Source organism: Nicotiana attenuata, unplaced genomic scaffold (assembly GCF_001879085.1).
Source record: "Nicotiana attenuata strain UT unplaced genomic scaffold, NIATTr2, whole genome shotgun sequence".
Classification (NCBI taxonomy): Eukaryota; Viridiplantae; Streptophyta; class Magnoliopsida; order Solanales; family Solanaceae; genus Nicotiana; species Nicotiana attenuata.
In genome coordinates, this window is record NW_017670972.1 from 160,141 (window position 1) to 178,692 (window position 18,552).

Consider the following 18,552-nt stretch of genomic DNA (forward strand, 5'->3'; position numbering starts at 1 on the left):
GATGGGCTATGAGGTTGTATGATTATTCTCCACGCATGTTATAATTTCGTTCAGGCCTTATGGTGATGTGGGCAAGATAGCCTTCGTGATGTTGATTTGCTCATTGCATCTTAGTTGTGCTTGCTTTCTTCCATGCTTATTATTTATTTCTATTCATTTTCCCATAGTTATACTTGTGCACTCTGCTGTGCTTGATATCAGTATTCATGTGATCAGTGAACCCGAGCACTTTGGCTTGATGAGTATTTGGGAGCAGGGTGCACGCCACATCGGATGTTATGTGGGATACCCTTTCCTTGTGTTTATTTGGTGTTTTATTTTCCCTCTGTGGGATGATTTCATGAAAACTAATTTTTGTTGTTACACATGTTGTACTTGTTAGATAATCCTTATGCCTTGCTTTCTTTCTATTTGTACTGCATAATTAAGTTATTGCTGGGTTGGTGTACGAGTTGTTTGGTGTAAGAATCTGTGTGGTTCCGTGATGACTTGTTAGTTGGGCTGCTTGTATTGGTTGAGATGAGGTTCGTAGACCTGAGATTAGCACTATCGTATTGGGGGTGAGGAGTGTTTGGAAGTATGAGGCTGTTTCTACTAAGGTTTGCGCAATGGCCCTTGACGGGTGAGAGAGCTTCTTGACTTGTTGACTTCATAGGCGGTTATGAGTTCCCTCATGTTTCTTTATCATGGGTAGCATTGTGGAGGTCCGGAACAAGGTTCTATTCGATGTGAAGTGTATTTTCGATGTCCAGAATGTTATTTGGGCAGCTACGGTGGTCAGAAGTTATTGCTACGGGCATTTGAGTTGTGTGGAACATCGTGCGATTGTACCCTATATAGTGAGGTGATGCAAGATTCGGGCCCTATGATGAATTTCAGATGTTGAGAATCGGGTTCTGTCCTAAGGTTATGGACTAAGGATGAAGTGAGATCTTCGGTTAAATTGCGTTGTCAGTCCTACGTAGGTTTGGGTGATGGGGAATCACCCCTGGGTGTATGTATGGCGAGCTCATGCAGTGGTTTGATGGCTTTGGAACGACTCCGGGCATATTCGAGGATGAACTTATGTTTTAGTGAGGGAGGATGTAACGACCCGACTGGTCGTTTTTAGCAATTGCGTTTGGTTTGGCATTTTGTGGTCACGAGTAGCTTCAACAGTGTATTATGACTTGCGTGCATCAGCGGTTCGGGTTTTTGAGAAGTTCGGGAAGGATTTTTCGAAGTAACTTTCATTTGGGAAGCTTGAAGTGGAAGAATTAACCAAGAGTTTACTTTTGATTATTTGACCTCGGATTGAAGTTTCAATGATTTCGATAGGCTTGGGTGGTCCGTATCTAGATTTGGAGGTCCGTAGGGTAATTTGAAGCATTTTAGCGAAAATTGGAAAGTTGAAGTTTTGGAAAATGGAAATATTTGACCCATAGTTGACTTTTGTGATATTGGGGTTGAAATGCGATTCCGATAGTTGGAACAACTCCGTTATGTCATTTGGGACTTATCTGCAAAATTTGGCATCATTCCGGGTTGATTTGATAGATTTTGGCACGAGTTTTGGGAGTTTGAAGATAGGAACATTCATAAGTTCAGCTCATGGTGGGATTCTTCGTTTCGGCATTATTTGATGTGATTTGAGACCTCAAGCGAGTCCGTGTTAGGTTATAGGACTTGTTTGGATGTTTAAACGGGGTCCCGGGGGCCTCAGGTGGGCTACGAATCAATTTCTCCCATATTTGAATTGTTGTTTTCTGCTTCATGTGTTCTTCTTTGCGATCACGAACAGCCTTTCACGTTCCCGAAGTGTTGTTGCTGGCTACCTCGAAATCCTTCTTCGTGTTCGCGTTCAACATCCCGCGTTCGTGAAGGTCTATCTTTTCCCTCATCGCGTTCGCGTTCCTTCCATGCATTCGCGTAGTTATGCCTTTTCACTCTTCGCGTTTGCGTACTAATTCACGCGTTCGTTAAGAGTAGTCGTTGGGCCATCAGACTCTTCTTCTTCGCATTTGCGAACGTATTGTCGCATTCGCGAAGCACATCTGGGAAGCCTTCATGTTTCCTTCTTCGCGAACGCGAGTATCCTTTTGCGTTCGCGATGCTTTAGCATCTGGGCAGAATAAATAGTACTCTATTCCGAGGGTTTGCCATTTTCACCATTTTTGGAGTTCTAGAACTCGGTTTTGGGCAATTCTTTGTGGTTTTTTCAAACAAAACGATTGGCTAAGTGTTCTTCACCTAGAATTGATTATATTCCATGATTTTATCTTCAGTTTTATCATTTAAATTGTGTTTTGGGTTGAGGGAAATGGGGATTTTTAAGAAAACATTCAAAATGAAAATTTATGATTTGAGGGACCAAATGGTATCGGAATTTTGATTAATGTTGTAGGGTTGAACTCGTATCAGAATGGGTATTCGGTTTTTGTAAAAGTTGTCGGGTTCTGAGGTGCGGGCACGGGGATCGACTTTTGGACTGATGTTTAAAATTTGATAAAGATGAAGACTTTATGATCCGGAATAGTTTCTTATGAGTTTTATTTGTGCTTTGAAGTTATCTTGGTTAGATTTGAGCCGTCCGGAGGTACTTTCACCCGAGAAGTTCATTTTAGAGTACCGGTTTGTCTTCTTTGAGGTAATTATCTTGCCTAACCTTGTGTGGGGATTTTCCCTTAGGATTTGAGTCTCCTATGCTAATTGTAGTCCGTGTACGCAAGATGATCAGTGCGTGCTCGGACTTATTTGTGGAAATTTTTCCTTTTAGGGTTCTTAGGTCCTTGAATTCACTACGTAGGAAGTTGTTCTGATATGATTGAGTTTCCTATTTGCTAGCTTCAACTCTACATGCTCTATATGATGTTATTAGCACTTCTTTGTCTCTTATTTGTTATTTGGCCCTTATTTGCCTTAATTGAAGTGATTGCCTTCCTTATTTTTTTGTCACTCCTTAATTGTAAGTTCCTCTATGACTTTGTGCATATATGCTACATGTCCAAGTTGTTGTGGTTGCCTGTGTAGTTATCACGTGCCTTACATGTCTTGTTGTTTTTTTAAAGGTTGCTGAATTCCTTTGATTTTTACGTGATTCTCTTCTTGTCGTCTACTCATACTCTTGGTAGTAGAAATTCTTGTAATTGAGTTGTTGATTTAAATTATGTATGGTGGGATCGGGTTGCATGCTGCAACAGGAGGAATAACGGTGATATATTGAGGAAGAATAAGGATGAATTAATATTGTACGGTGGGATCGGATTTCACGCCGCAACAGGAGGAATAAGGGTGATATATTGAGGAGGAATAAGGGTGAATTGATATTATATGGTGGGATCGGGTTGCGCGCCGCAACATATTATGTTTATTATTATGATATTGATATTGTACGGTAGGATCGGGTGGCACCACGCAACAGGAGGAATAAGGGTGATATATTGAGGAGGAATAAGGGTGAATTAATATTGTATGGTGGGATCGGGTTGCGCGCCGCAACATATTTTATATTTTGGTATCCCCTATTTTACTACATTTACTTTTGTTCCTTCGTGCAAGACTTGATAATTTGTATTTCTGGTTTCACTGAGCCTTGAGGATCGAGTTATGATCATTGACTTATTGACTTGCGTTATTTCCTGAGTGTTTTTTCTAATACTATTATTCTGGTAAATTAATTTACAAAGTAAATTTTACTATGTTGAGTCATTTTCTCCTGCCCTACTGAGTGGTTAGTACTATAGTAATTTAAAATAAAGGAATTAATATCATGTTACCTTGTATGACTTTTAAATTAGAACTCGCCGTACATATTCAGTATTACAAATTCTAATAATTTTTATATTTTATTACAATTGGTTTCTCAACTAAATTTCCTCAATCCGTCTGAGGTGGTATTTTACTTAAAAATGAATTTTTAATAAGTTTTTTTTTAATAAATCCTAAATTAAATGAAATAGCTTTTTTGATGTTGTATTTTTATTTATTAATATTAATATTAATATTATTATTATTATTATTTAAAAAGAGTATTTTCTTCACTCAAATGATTTCTAAAAGTAGCCTCATCTTTTCTCGTTGATTCCTATTGGGTCTAGAACCTGTAAAACTACCTTATGTACATAAATGAAACTTCTTAAGTATTTTAAATGTGCGTTTGTTACAGATATTATGTACTGAGTAGCATGTGCATTCTGTCGTGCAAGTGAGGTGGAAATATGTGAGCACCAGGTGCCATGTGTGTTAAAGGTTTGGAAGTTGTGAATTTTGTATGAGGATACGAGTATCGGGATGGTTGGAATTTGTATATTAGAAACTATGTGATTGGTTGAGTTAATATCGCTTTCCCTTATCACATTTTACTTGTCTGTATCCTAACAGTGTTGGTGTATAATTACTGGTTATTTTCGTTACCATCCGTGTTTCCCCCTTTATCGTCTCCATTGTTGCAATTTGATTTCTCTCTGCTATTGGCATTGCTTTGTTATCCTTATCCTGTTAGTTTATAATCATATCCTGTTCAAATTTATTAGACCATTAGGCGTCTTGACTGTTCCTCATCACTACTCCACCGAGGTTAGTCTTGATACTTACTAGGCACCGCTATGTGTGCTCATACTACACTTACGTACATTTTTATATAGATCTAGGTATTTGAACGTCAGTAGTTGTGCGGTTCGTTGCTATGGAGACTCATGGTAAACCTGCTACTGCGTTCACAGGTCTCGGTTCACCTTCTATTGTACTTATTTCCATTGTTTCCTTTTGTTCTGGAATAGTGATGTATTCATTTTGTACAACTTGTAACGACCCAACCGGTCGTTTTGAGCTCTAGTGTGTCGTTCGACAGTTTGAGTCCATGAGCAGCTTCACTTCAGGTATTATGACTTTTACGCATGGTCGGAATTGAATTGCGGGAATATCGGAGTTGATTTGGAAAGAAAATTCTCATTTCGAAAGCTTTAAGTTGGAAGAATTGACTTACAATGAAATTTTGAGTAAAAACCTCAGAATCCGGATTTAAAGGTTTCAGCAGGTTCGTATGATGATTTCGGACTTGACGTATGCTCGGACCGGGTTTTGGATGACCCGGGAGCGTTTCGGTGCCTATTGTGGAAGTTAGCATTTTGAAAGAATTTCATTAAATTTGGGTTGAAGTGCTTTTAATTGCTATTGATGTCCGTTTGGGATTCCGATTCTGGGAATAGCTTCGCATGGTGATTCTGGTATTGGGAGCGCGATCGGAAGTGGATTTGGAGGTTCGTAGGTCATATTGGTGTCATTTGGCTAAACTTAGAAACTTGAAGGTTTTTGAGAAGTTTGACCGGGAGTGGACTTTTTTATATCGGGGTCGGATTTCGATTTTGGAAGTTGGAGTATGTTCATAATGTCGAATATGACTTGTGTGCAAAATTTGAGGTCAATCGGACGTGATTTGATAGGGTTCGGCATCGAATGTAGAAGTTTGAAATTTCTAAAGTTCATTAAGCTTGAATTGGAGAGCGATTCATGGTTTTAGCGTTGTTTGATGTGATTGAAGGCCTCGAGCAGGTCCGCGTTATGTTATAGGACTTGTTGGTGTGATTGGACGGGGTCCCGGGGGCCTCGGGTGGATTCCGGGTGGTTAGCGGATTGAAAACGGAATTTGGATAAGGGGTGAAGTAGCTGGGCTTCTGGTGTAACCGCACCTTCGTGAAGAGCACCGTAGGTGCGGGCTCGTAGAAGCGGAAGGGACTCGCAGAAGCAGATTTTGCCAGGGGAGGTGTGGACCGCAGATGCGATCAAGGTCCGCAGATGCGGTCAAGGTCCGCAGAAGCGGGACCGCACCTGCGTTCCTGGAGACGCAGATGCAGAGTTGAGGGGCCTGGTGAAAGACCGCAGAAGCGGTAGTATGGCCGCACCTGCGGAACCGCAGAAGCGGTCAAGTGACCGCTTGTGCGAAAAGGCTAGAGGCAGTGAGGTTACGTTAAAGTCAAGGTTTGACTCATTTTCACTCCATTTCTTTCATGGGAGCCGATCTTGGAGCAACTTTGGAGTTCCATTTTCATCACCAAGCATGAGGTAATTGGTTTATGCTAGTTTTGAGTTAAATACATGATTTAGATACGGATTAAAGTATGAAAATTAGTAGAAATTTGAGATTTTGAGGAAAAAACCTAGAAATTGATATTCTTGGATTTTGACCACGAGTTTGGACATGAAATTGAGAGTAAATTATATATTTGAGTTTGTGAGGTTATGGGTAAACTTTATCTTCGAAAAATTTCGGAATTCGGGCACGTGGGCCCGAGGATGATTTTATTGAATTTTTGATCGGTGTTAGAAATGGTTATAAATTGGATTATAATGAGTGTTCGAGCGTATATTAATGCGCTTGGATAATTATTAGCTAGTTTTGGAGCGTCGAGCATTGGTTTGAGTCGTCGGAAGGGCTTGGGAGCCGGTTATGGAACTTCGGAGCGAGGTGAGTCTCCTTTCTAACCTTGTAAGAGGGACTTTACCCCATAGGCGATATAATTAAATATGTGCTCCTAATTGTGTGGGGGGGGGGCTACGTACGCACGTGTTGACGAGAGTCAGTGCGTAGCTTCTATTATGCCTATGTTCGGGTAGTTTTAGGCTACATCATGCCTTGTTGATATTGTTGTTGGTTTATGTTTATTGTTTTCCTTGAGAAGAAATAAGATCGAGGTTGCGTAATAATTGTGCTGAAAGGAATTTAAATTGAGGAATTTAAGACTTAAAGCGTTTTCATTAAACTTAGTATTTTCGAAAAGAATTGAGAAATCTTATAATAGCTTAAGAAATCTATGGGTAACCGCATCGCATGTATGTTTTGCGAGCGGGGTAATTTACTCAACAAAGTTCAAGATGAATTTCCATTATTTTGAAAAAAGAACCAAGAAAGAGAAATGACTTAAATATTAAATTTATATTTGACCGCGTCGCAGGTATGATTCGCGAGCGGGGTAATTTATTAAATTCATATTTGACTGCATCACATGTATGATCTGCGAGCGGGGACCGCGTCGCATGTATGATTTGCGAGCGGGGAAATAGATGCATCTATGGTTCGCGCCACTCGACCCTCTGGCAGTGCACAATTTAGTTTTATGTTGGATTGGACGATATGCCTCTGCATTTTATATATATATATATATATATATATTCTCATAGAATCGTGCGTGACATTTGGCTAGAAGCCAGTGAATCTGAGGGATTTTTCCCTGATTTGAATTATGACAACTTCCTTAATGAAATCCACTATATCTATATATATGGTCCGGTTACGGAGGGAACTTGCTAGCTGAGAGCTTGAGTAAAATTATAAAGGGGGGAATTGTGTCACGTGTATTATACTTGTTATTTCATATATTTACCCTGTTTCATGTTTATTCACCCCATTATTGTACCGATATTATTGGGCCACTAGTAAGTGTCGGAGTCGACCCCTCATCACTACTTGTTCGAGGTTAGACTGGATACTTACTGGGTACACGTTGTTTTCGTACTCATACTACACTTGCTGTGCAGTTTTGTTGCACATGCACATGTATCTCTAGTAGCCTAGTGGGCGTAGCAGCATGGTTCATACGGAGACTTAGGTGAGCTGCATTTCTCGAGACGAATTGCAACCAGCAGAGTCTTTTTCAGAGTATTGTATTTACTTTCTGTCCAAATTTGTATTCTGGACAGTTATTGTACTTCATTTGATTTCCTAGTGGTTGCGCATGCACTTGTGACACCGGGTTCTGAGGTGATTATGGGATATTCAGTATTAAAATTGTAAACACTTTTATTTATTATGTGAAGATTACTTTTTACTAGTTAAATTAAAGGAAGTTATGATTTCAAAAATATTAAAATGAGAATTTAATTAATTATTAAATGTTGGCTTGCCTGACAGAGGAGTCCCGTGCCATCACGGCCTTTAATGGATTTTGGGTCGTGACAACATGGTATCAGAGCACTAGGTTCCCTTAGGTCTCACGAGCACTAGGTTCCCTTAGTTCTCACGATTCTTGAGCGAGTTTAGTAGAGCCTTGCGGATCAGTACAGAAACGTCTATACTTATCTTCGAGAGGCTACAGGGCTGTTAGGAGCACTTCCCTTCTTGATTCCTCATCGTGTGGTTTGATTCCTTTGGGGTTTATGCCTTCATTTCCTTTCCATTTAATCTTATGGGACGTGAAGCTCTTGTTATAAAACTGGAATCGAGGAATTGTAATGGTACTACAGATGTAGCGCGGGATATTTCTCCATGCGTATTTGATTGGGCTATTGTCGTCGCCTTGTGGAAGGACATTCTGTCATTTCAGCTCAGTAGCTACACTTCTGAGAGCTTTGAGGCTATGCACAGGTTGTTGTGATGCTTATGTGTGGTTATAATACAAAATTGATGAGATAGTAGGATGCTTGCCTATGTGTCGGGATAGTGAATGACTTGAAAGGAGGTTTACTCAATGCATGATTCAGAGATTCAATGTTTATTTCCGGCAAAGGAAAGACGATCGGACTATGTTTGTTCAGGTTTGGGTTGACGAAGTAACGATCTATTGGTTCAAGTGCCACAGATGGGTTTTGATTTAAGGCAACTGCTAGGCAGCGAAGGATGGGGATGGACATGTGTGAAGAGTCTTGTGGTGATTAAACTTCTAGACGGCTAAGTGCAGGAAGTAGGAGTCAAGTAGTCGCTTAAAGGAGTGAGTTTGACCAAAGTGGGAGAGTGGCAGAGTAGTGTATGGGTTCTGTGGCAGGATGATTACACACCCGGAGAAAAAGTCTAGAGTGATTTGGGATTCAAGGTGGACAGTGACTGGGTCTATGGACTTAATTTGAAATATCGGCTATTATACAGGGGGATATTTGATATAACAGAAATGAGTTTCTTGATATGAAGAAGGATACAACATGACTTTGGATTGGAAGGTATTGTCGCACATTTAGTTGATGTCCATGAGGAGTGAATGGGCTTGTACAGCTAGCGAACGAGCATGGGCTCAAGCTAGGTTACAAATTTCATAGTAATTGTGCAGTGCAACGTCATTGGGAGATGTCGGCATGTAATTTCAACAGGCGGGTTATCTCCTGTGAGAAGGATAGCGGTCGCGTGGTGTTGACGAAGCTTATGCGAAGAATTCTACTAGCTATCCGGTAAAGAGGTTGGACATGTGAATGTGGTTAATGATTCACAGTATTCATAAAGGGCTTTACAGAAAGATTTCGAGGAATTTGGTGGGTTAGTTGCAAGATCATGTCAACAGTGAAGAAAGAATCTTAGTGGGTTCCAGGGGTCATGTAATAAGTGGCTCTAAGCTAAGTGGGAGAGTCCCACCGTCTATGATTGAGTTGAATGGTTATCTACTCGTGAAGTTTCGGGTTATCGGCGTATTGGTAAGTTATTATAATTAAGGAAAAAGAATATAAGTGGTAATTTGAGCAAAGGAATTGACAAAGGTGTGCTATAGTTGGCCTTATTGACTCATGTTCAGGCTTTGGGAAGATTCAGGATTTATGCTTCGTACAGAGGTGATTTACAAGGGAAGTGATTTAGTCGGGTGCTTCGTTGAGATGGGTGTTCATGTGCCAACGGAGCCTTGGAGTTGATTATATTCGGGATCAAGCCACAGTGGGTGACTCTCAACAACGGTCCTAGTGAATTCAAAGCTTAAAAATGCGGTGCCTAAGGATTCAAGCACGCAGTATGGTTAAGAATCGAGCTTTTGAAGCAGATTATGACGAGAGGCTTGGAATGTTCTATGATGTTTTCGGCTTGCAGTGTAGCATTGGGAGGAAAAAGAGAAAAATACTTCGGATTCGTAGAGGAATTATCAGAATGGATGTATCAGTTAAAGATGAGAATGTGCGTGCAAGGAGGGTATGAAATGGTTCGTGGGTTTGGAGACAATGTGGTCTCATGGAATGGCGTCACTCAAGGTGAGTGTGGATTTAGGTTGGTGATGTAAGTAATTGAGCTAATATTATCTCTAAGACAAGTTAAGGATGAATTAGAAGAAGTTAGATTGGTTAGCCATGGTTGAATTGGCATAGTGGTGGCGGTATGTGGGAGGCTCGACGACCGCCGTAATTGATTTTATTTGGAAGTATTCAAGTATTATGGCATGTTATGTCTAGGCAGATCCCGGAAGGGTTATCGTGGTTTAAACAACTACTTGAGAATTTGAATGCTCTACGGTTATGAGAATTCACTCGCGTGCTGCTATGGCTCTCTTGGAATGAGATGAGTAAAAGGTTTCTATGTGACGAAGTGTTTACCCTATTAGTGGTTCAGGAGTTATGATGAAATTCTTGTACTATAAATCAATACTAATGATAACAAAAGACATTCAATTAAATACTACGAACGGCAATGTATTGAATATTTATTTTTTGTTTTGCAATAATTTAAATAAAAATGCATAATTTTTTTTTCTTTAGCGTTTGGTAATGTAATTAATACTCCCTTATTAGTCTACTTATTTTTGCATGACTTAGTACTTTTAGACTATATTTATTTTTATTATGGATTTTTAATTAGCAATATTTATATTACATAATTTTATTGTCATTGTTGAATATTTTAGGATAATGCCATGACACATCTCATATTTTGTATTATTTTCTTGAAAAATAATTTATATAGTTGTATCTTACTAGGATTAAAGAAATATTTTGAGCACAAGTTATATGTTTTGTGCTATGAAGATTTTACCGGAAAAATCCCGAATAACTCGAAAACCCGAGAAAAACTGAGATTGAAAAACCCAAGTTTTATTGAATTGGTTTGGTCTTTAGATTTAGTAACCCGGCACAATTGGTTTGGTTTGGTAATTGCAAAATCCGAACCAATCCGACTTATGTACACCCCTACCACAAGGTAGTTACCTCCTATAGCAATGTTGATACCTTATTTATTTTAAATAAATACCCTTTTAAAAAAATTATATTCCGTAGCTACCATTTAATTTTTTATAGCCAAATATCTATTATGGTCACCTCCTACTCTGAAGCCATAAAATAAGCTTTCTGTTATTTTTCTCTCTCCCCTACCCCATATCTATTCTCCCTCTCTCTCTCTCTCTCTCATCTTCCACCTTCACCCTTTCAACCTAACCACCATAGCCCCTCCATTTTTAACTGGTTCTGTCACGACCACCAAAAAGAAATGGTGAATCCATCACCTTCAGATCTGAAAAAGGAACAACTTGAAGAAAAACACCAATAATCGAAACCGGGAAAATAAAAGCATTCAACAAACAGAAAATAAACGCTGACGGATCGGTAAGTACCCTAATGATTCGAATTTCATTGTCGAGAAGGCGAGAAGCCCTAATAATATCATTAGTGCACATAGCATGGAGCTGGTCATCTTCGAAGTTGCTATCTTCTGCCATCGTTGTTGCCATCGTATCTTTTATCTTGTGTTTGTATGAGAATCCGGGGAGAAAACGGAATTAGAGAGTCGATCTGGGTAGCTTGTGCAATCAGAAAGCTTTCTTGAAGATTCTGTTAATATATTTAAATGTATAATGTATCTTGTTGTATTTCATTGTATTTCAATGTATCTCACTTTATTCCATGTATTTCATTGTATTCACTCTCTCGCTGTATTCCATGAATGTATTCATATATTTTTTTAATTCATATAATTTATGTATTCAGATGTATATATGTATTCAAATTGCTCTATTTTTGTTGTATTTATCGGCTGGGAAAAATATTCAACATATTTCGCATCAAATACAGATTATGGGTGATGTAGTTGAGTTAGTTGAGTTATATTAGGAGTCTATTGTGTTAATTGATTAACTTTCCGTTTAAAATCAGCTGAATAGACCACGATTTGCGCTATTTACATTACTGTATTCACAATTACATATCGTGAATACAGTCGAATACAATATCTGTCTAGCTATAATCCCTTGTTTCACGTCGTGAATACAATCGAATACAGTCGAATACAAAAATCTGTCTAGCTGTAATCCCCTGTTTCACGCCTAGAAATGCTATTGTATTCATAAATACAGTATCTTAAATACATCGAATACACTCTAAAAAACCTAAAAACTTAACTATAGGAAGTAATATAGTAAATGGTAGCTACAACTAGCTAATAGCCACTAAACAATAGTGGTTTATAAAAATTTCTCTTTAATTAATTGAAATCTGTGGATCGATGAAACATAATTTGTGTAAGCATTTGCCATTAACCAAATAACTCATTAGTTTTATAATATTTGGTTAAGAGTAAAAGTATAAAGAAGGAAAATTTGATATATCTCAAACCTTTGTTCTGCAATAGTTTTCTTTAACAATTTTCTAAGCCGTAAAACTGGCACTTCATCCTCAAATAATTTGAATTAATGACTTCGTTGCTCCTTTATTATCCTATAATTGGATGTAATCCTACTTGTCATGTTAATATCTTATCAACATATAAACTTATAAAGCTAAAGCCTTAGATCACCCTCTATTCGGCAAGATTTTCAAAAGCATACACATTTCAATAACACATCATAAATCAAATTTGCACATAAATTTAATCAAATTAAAGGAACAAAAATCAATCAAAAAATTTGTCGCTCAAAGTTTAGCATTTTTTTTTTTTTTTTGAAACTTGGCAGTGCAACAGTCTAAATTCTAACTCCAAATAAAAAATTTACTCAATAATAAACTGGTGCAATATCATACAGGTCGTAAGGGTAAAAAAAAAATCAAATTAACCGGGGATCAACAGAGATCTATACAGCTAAGAAAATGTTGCAATCCAACCAATAAAGGTGAAATTAATATAGATAAACTAAAGGAGAAAGCCAAAAGAACAATGTTTAGAGACGTCTTCAAAATTAAAAGAAAAAAAAATACATTCCATTGACCCAAAACGTCTCTCAAAATTATTGACCAGGATTATTACTGACTATTCGATTTATCATCCCGTAATTTTGCTTCAAAAAGTAAAAAGGCTGGAGTAATTAAAAGATAATCCAATGCATATTAAAAAATACAAAAGAAGAGAACATATTAAAAGATAAGGCATATCTGCTTAATCTAACAATGAGTTCCAAATAAACCAAAATGGTTTTCTTTCTTAATCTGTCCACTTAATTGACAAAATTCTTATTCAGCAGATTGAAAGTTAAGGCATTGATCGATATTTTACTTTTCAAGTGTAACATGGCCAACTTGTTGTTTCATTTTATTTGAACTTGTTTGATTCAGCACAGAGTTTTAAAGGGAAAAAAGAGACATGTTCTTAAACAAATTTATGTGGTGGTTAAATCAACAGATTAAAAAATAAAAGAGTCATGGAAGTATCTTTTTCAATTATGGTTATTGATTGCAGACTCTTTGATCTTTTTTGCGTCATATTGCAAAGGAGGATTTTGTCATGTGCGGATAACAAATTGGAGAATGTGTTGGCTAACGTTTAAAAAATTGTTATGTTTTCAATTTTCTAGTATAATTATTGCAGATTGTGTTGGCTAACCTTTAAAATTTGCATCTTTTCCGATTTATCTTATATGCTTACTGCATATTCTCCATTTCATTAGACTACTGCAGGTTAAACTACCACCTGCCAACCTTGAACAATATCATCAAGAAATATTTCCTTCCAACTATGAATGTTATTAAAGTTTCTGGCTCTCCAAGATCTCAAAGCACACGGTAAAATGATACAAAAATGAAACAATTGCACAACTGGCAAAGCAAGGAATACTAATTCAATTTGAGAAGACCAAGATTGACGATGGAATGTGCAGTTAGCCTCTGAAACTGTAAAATCTCCAAGTAGTAGGAAGTTAGTGGCTCTTATCATGCCATATATCCATTCAAAGCTCCAATAATCTAACAACATCAAAGTTTGAAAGCCCATGTAGATCATAGTTTCAGCTGCTTTTTAGGTTTTTTCGCCATTCCATTTGAAGACTCCTCTAGTTTCTGCCCAAAAACCACATTCAGGACTAACATGGAAAGGCAAAAGATAAACGATAGAAGATGTGTATACTGATAGAATACCTTGTGCTGTTTCTCCTTCTTCAACTTCTTCCTCTTCTTGTTTTTCTTACTTTTCTTTGGGACGGATATTTTTATCTCTTCATCTTCTCCAGCAGATTCCTGGAAAGATTTAGTCGGGCTTGAAAATTTAATAGATCTTTGACTTGCAAAAAATCTTAATAGAAATCACAAATCGAAAACCTCAGAATCACCAAAAGAATCCACATGCTGAACAGTTCTTCCTGTACTTGATGTCCCACCTGTTCCATTTCCAAATTGTAACAGAGTAATTATGCTCTATCACAATATCCAAATCTTAGACCAACTAATATGGCATGCAGATGAATGGCACTTCTATAAGATGAATACTATCACCTCATTTATAGACAGGTAATGAGCAACTTCATATAGCATTATAAAATAAAACCATATTCGTATTATTTATTGGTTAGAATCAAGCAATAAACGTCAAAACGATCTTCAGTTTGAAAAGCCTAATCAAGTAACAAAACTTTTGACCAGAAAAATTCTGTTGAAATACAGAGCATAATGTTGGTTTTCAGTATCCAAATATTATTTTGTTAAGTTCGGAGTTGAGATAAATTTCAAATCTAAGTTACAATTTTATAGGGATTCAAATGCCACTTCTGTAAGATAAAAATCCTTAGAACTGTATGTCTATTGGACTCCTTCTAAAGGAGGTCCGGTACTATTCAACCAGAAAGAGACTTAAAATGGTGTATATGCACAAAAGACTGTCATCTGGGGAAAAAAATTGAATTCAAATTCTTTTTTAAAAAACTTGGAATTCCAATGTTTCTTCCATTAGATCAAATAACCCATTTAACAAAAAGCACCCATTACGATCACAAAGTTTTCCACAAACATGTCAAAGTTGTGAAATCACGTGTTTATTATTTTGGGAGAGTACTAAGTTTGAAGTTTATGTCAGCTTTTGGAAAATAAATGGCACTTAGTGACTAGCAGAAAGAAAGTATATACTGTTCCACAGCTTCCAACTGAATCCCTAAAATCGATGAGACACAACCCCAAAGTAAGATAAATCGAATGTTAATTTATCAGCATTAAATTAGTTGCCCTGGTTTCTATTCAAGTTTTTCTTTCACCAAAGATTTGTTTATTACTAAAATAAGGACATCAAATGCCCAAAGGAGTTTATGGCATCATTTTGCAAGCCAACTTGGGAACTTAGTCAGCCGAAATACTGCATGCACTAAGGAGACAGAAAACATAACTAGACTATGCGCAACAGAACTAAAAGATCTAGTTATATATACAAAATCTACTTTCTCCAAGTTGAGCCACTGTATTGTCCAGCGACTTAAAACTGAATTATTTACTGCAGAAGGAGATACAAGATGCAATCAGCAATTCACTTAAAGTAATGCAGATTCAATCTTAACAGAATCATGAAAAACTCAAAAGGTTATTCAAGGTTCTGTAGCACAGTTGGAACTGATAAAGCAACCGGCAGAAAATTTTCAGCGCTCAAATGGGAGTAAGAAATGGCGGGATGAAAAATAGTACTCCTACTAGTAGACAGCAGAACTGGGAAACCCCATTAACCCAAACTTGGATCCCGTCTCATTGTGCATAACTTATTATGTGGAAATCATGTAAAACACAAAAGGGTATTCAAGTGTAGCACAATTAATGTGATTAAGAAAACAGCAGAAAATATCAAGTTAAAAAGCAAAAGGGAGCAGCAGTGATAATTAATAAAAAAGAGAAGAAGTAAACAGCTGTACTAATTGTCATTGTGCATCATTTAAAGGGCAGTCCGGTGCATTAAGCTCTCTCTATGTGAAGGGTCTGAAGAAGGGCAGCACCAAATTGGGTTTTACATATGTAGCCTTACCTTGCATTTCTGCAAGAGGCTGTTTCTGCGGCATGAACCCTTGATCTAATGGTCACACGACGGCAACTTTTAACGTTGCGTCAGTGCTTCCCTTCTCATAGTGCATCATTTGATCTTTAAAATCATGTAAAACTTTGTTATTAAAACGCAATTCAAGATTTTTTGGCACAGTTAAATATACAAGCAAACCACCAAAAAGTTTAAGAGATAAAACAGGAGTGCAAAGTGATGATGATTGAATAAAAAGAGTTGAAGTAGATATCATTACTGGACAGTCATAGTGCGTAATTTAATATTAAGAAATCAAGTAAAACTCAAAGGATAATCAAGATTATGTAGCACAATTGAAGTGGTAAAGAAACCAGAACAAAAAATATCAAGTGATCAAATGGGTATGACAAGTGATGATAGAAAGAAAAAAGAGAAAGTAAATAGAACTGCCGGAATAATTTCAATCACAATAAATCATGTAAAAACTCAAAGGGCATTCAAGATTCACTAGCGCAGCTAGAGAAATATGAGAAACCAGCAAAATATCTGAAATTAAAGGGTGCATGTATTTGTGAAGTAAATGAAAAAAAAAACAAGTAGTAGTACTAGTAAATAAGTAGTACTGGATTGAACAGTGTGTTTAGCATTTTTGACGGCGAGCTCAATGAGACGGGGGTCAAGAGAGGCCAAGCTATTAGGGTCCTGCAATTTCCTCTCAAGGAATTTGGCTAAAGCTGCTGCCTTGTTAGTCTTCATGGGTCCTCCTGGATGAGCCAGCCTGCAACCCCCACATACCAAATCAATCAACCAACTCCTCACTCACAAACTAGTTGGGATCGGCTATATATTAATCATGTGTATACAGAGGCGAATGAACTATACAAGCTATGTTTTCAGCCGAACACAGTAGTTTTGGCTCAAATCATGTATATATATATTAAAAACTATCCTAAATATGTATACATATAAAATTTAGAACCCAATAACTCAAATGATCAGTGGGTCAAGTGACATAGAGAACTCATAAAGTTCAAATTCTGGATTCCCCTGTAGCCTATATTTATTCCTCTCTACAACCATATCTACATACATCTACAATATGCCTCAATCCCAAAATTGTTGGGATCAACTGTTAAATTTCTGAATATCCAGTCTGCTATATAACCATACACTCAATAATCATTATTCATACAGAGATATTAGCGTGCTGGGGATTCGGGACTTTTCTAAATTTAATTTTTTGGCTTTATTATACCTGGGTTGAGAACGAGAAGAAGAGGGAGCAGAAGGGAGCGGTGCGAATTTGCTTCCGCGAAGTGCCTTTTTCTCTTCTTCACTCAGTTGTTCCATCTCTCTCTATATTGTTCTCTCCAACTTCGCCGGAGCAAAATTTCTTCGGAAGCAAGTAGGGCACAACGCCGGCGAAGTAGTTCTTCTTTTACCTTTATACGATGTCTGGAACTCCGGGATCTTTACACAAAATAGCCAGTTATTGTGGACATTGATTATACAAAATTATACACCGTGACTATTTATGTTAATTCTTCTATCCGCCTTATAATTAGGGAAAGAGAAACTTTCAAAAATCATTGTGTTTTAGTAGTTATTAGCTAGTCGTAGCTTACTATATTACTTCCTATAATTATGTTTTTAGATTTTTTAGAGTGTATTCGATGTATTTAAGCTAATGTATTCATAAATACAATAGCATTGCTAGGCGTGAAATAGGGGATTACAGCTAGACAGATTTTTGTATTCGACCGTATTCATGGCGTGAAACAGGGGATAATAGCTGGACAGATTTTTGTATTCGACCGTATTCACGGCGTGAAACAGGGGATTACACTGTTTTTAAACGGAAAGTGAATCAATTAACATAATAGACTCCTAATATAACTCAACAAACTCAAATATAACACACAAATTTTGTATTTCCAATTATAAAAAAGATTGTCAACCGAAAAACACCCCAAAAACATATCAATCTTCATAGAAATTATATAATACATCTGAATACATAAATTATATTAATTAAAAAAATATATATGAATACATTTATGGAATATAGCGAGACAGTGAATACAATGAAATAATAGAATGCAGCGGGTTACATTGAAATACAATGGAAGAAAAAAGACAATGAATACAATGAAATACATAGAATACAGCGAGATACAATGAAATACAATGAAAAAAAGACAATGAATACAATGAAATACAGCGAGATACAATGAAATACATTGAAATATATTAACAGAAAATTCAAGTTGCTCAGCCCCAACTCCATCATCTTTGTTCAAGAACAACCCTAATGTCGTCTCGTTGAAGCAGCATCAGCATCCAGTCCTCGCTCGCCGTCACCGTTGTCTCCAGTTGCCGACGATTAGCACGTAATTACCGACGAAATAACGGAGGTTTTTGTTGATCCGATATGTTGCGTCAGAGAATGAGATTGGGAGGCTGAGGGCGGTGGTATCAATGAATAACGGCCACGGCCAAAACGGTGACGGTGACAATTGCTCCAGCGTCCGGCAGAGGAGAAGACATCAGGAAGTAGAAAGAGAGAGAGGGAGAATAGATATGGGCTATGGGATAGGAGAAATTTGAGGGGATATGAGAGAGAAAAATAATACAAAGCTTATTTAATGGCTTAAGGGTAGGAGGTGACCATAAATAGATATTTGGCAATAAAAAATCAAAAGGTAGCT

The 18,552-nt window shown here is 37.3% G+C and overlaps 1 protein-coding gene across 2 annotated transcripts; it reads right to left on the reverse strand.

Annotated features, from left to right (window-relative positions):
• Window positions 1-13,571: 13,571 nt before the first annotated feature.
• LOC109244934 lies at window positions 13,572-17,380 on the reverse strand. 2 transcript variants are annotated; one of them, XM_019412099.1, is made up of 5 exons: window positions 17,100-17,380; window positions 16,451-16,622; window positions 14,187-14,234; window positions 13,996-14,094; window positions 13,572-13,917 (listed from the first exon to the last, which is right to left on the reverse strand). In XM_019412099.1, exons 1-5 carry the CDS (start codon window positions 17,192-17,194, stop codon window positions 13,858-13,860), a joined length of 474 nt encoding a protein of 157 aa, XP_019267644.1. In that variant the 5' UTR covers window positions 17,195-17,380; the 3' UTR covers window positions 13,572-13,857. The 2 variants fall into 2 exon arrangements, with proteins under 2 accessions (XP_019267644.1, XP_019267645.1); XM_019412100.1 differs by having other exon boundaries at window positions 14,176-14,234; window positions 16,468-16,622; window positions 17,100-17,373.
• Between the last annotated feature and the right edge of the window lie 1,172 nt (window positions 17,381-18,552).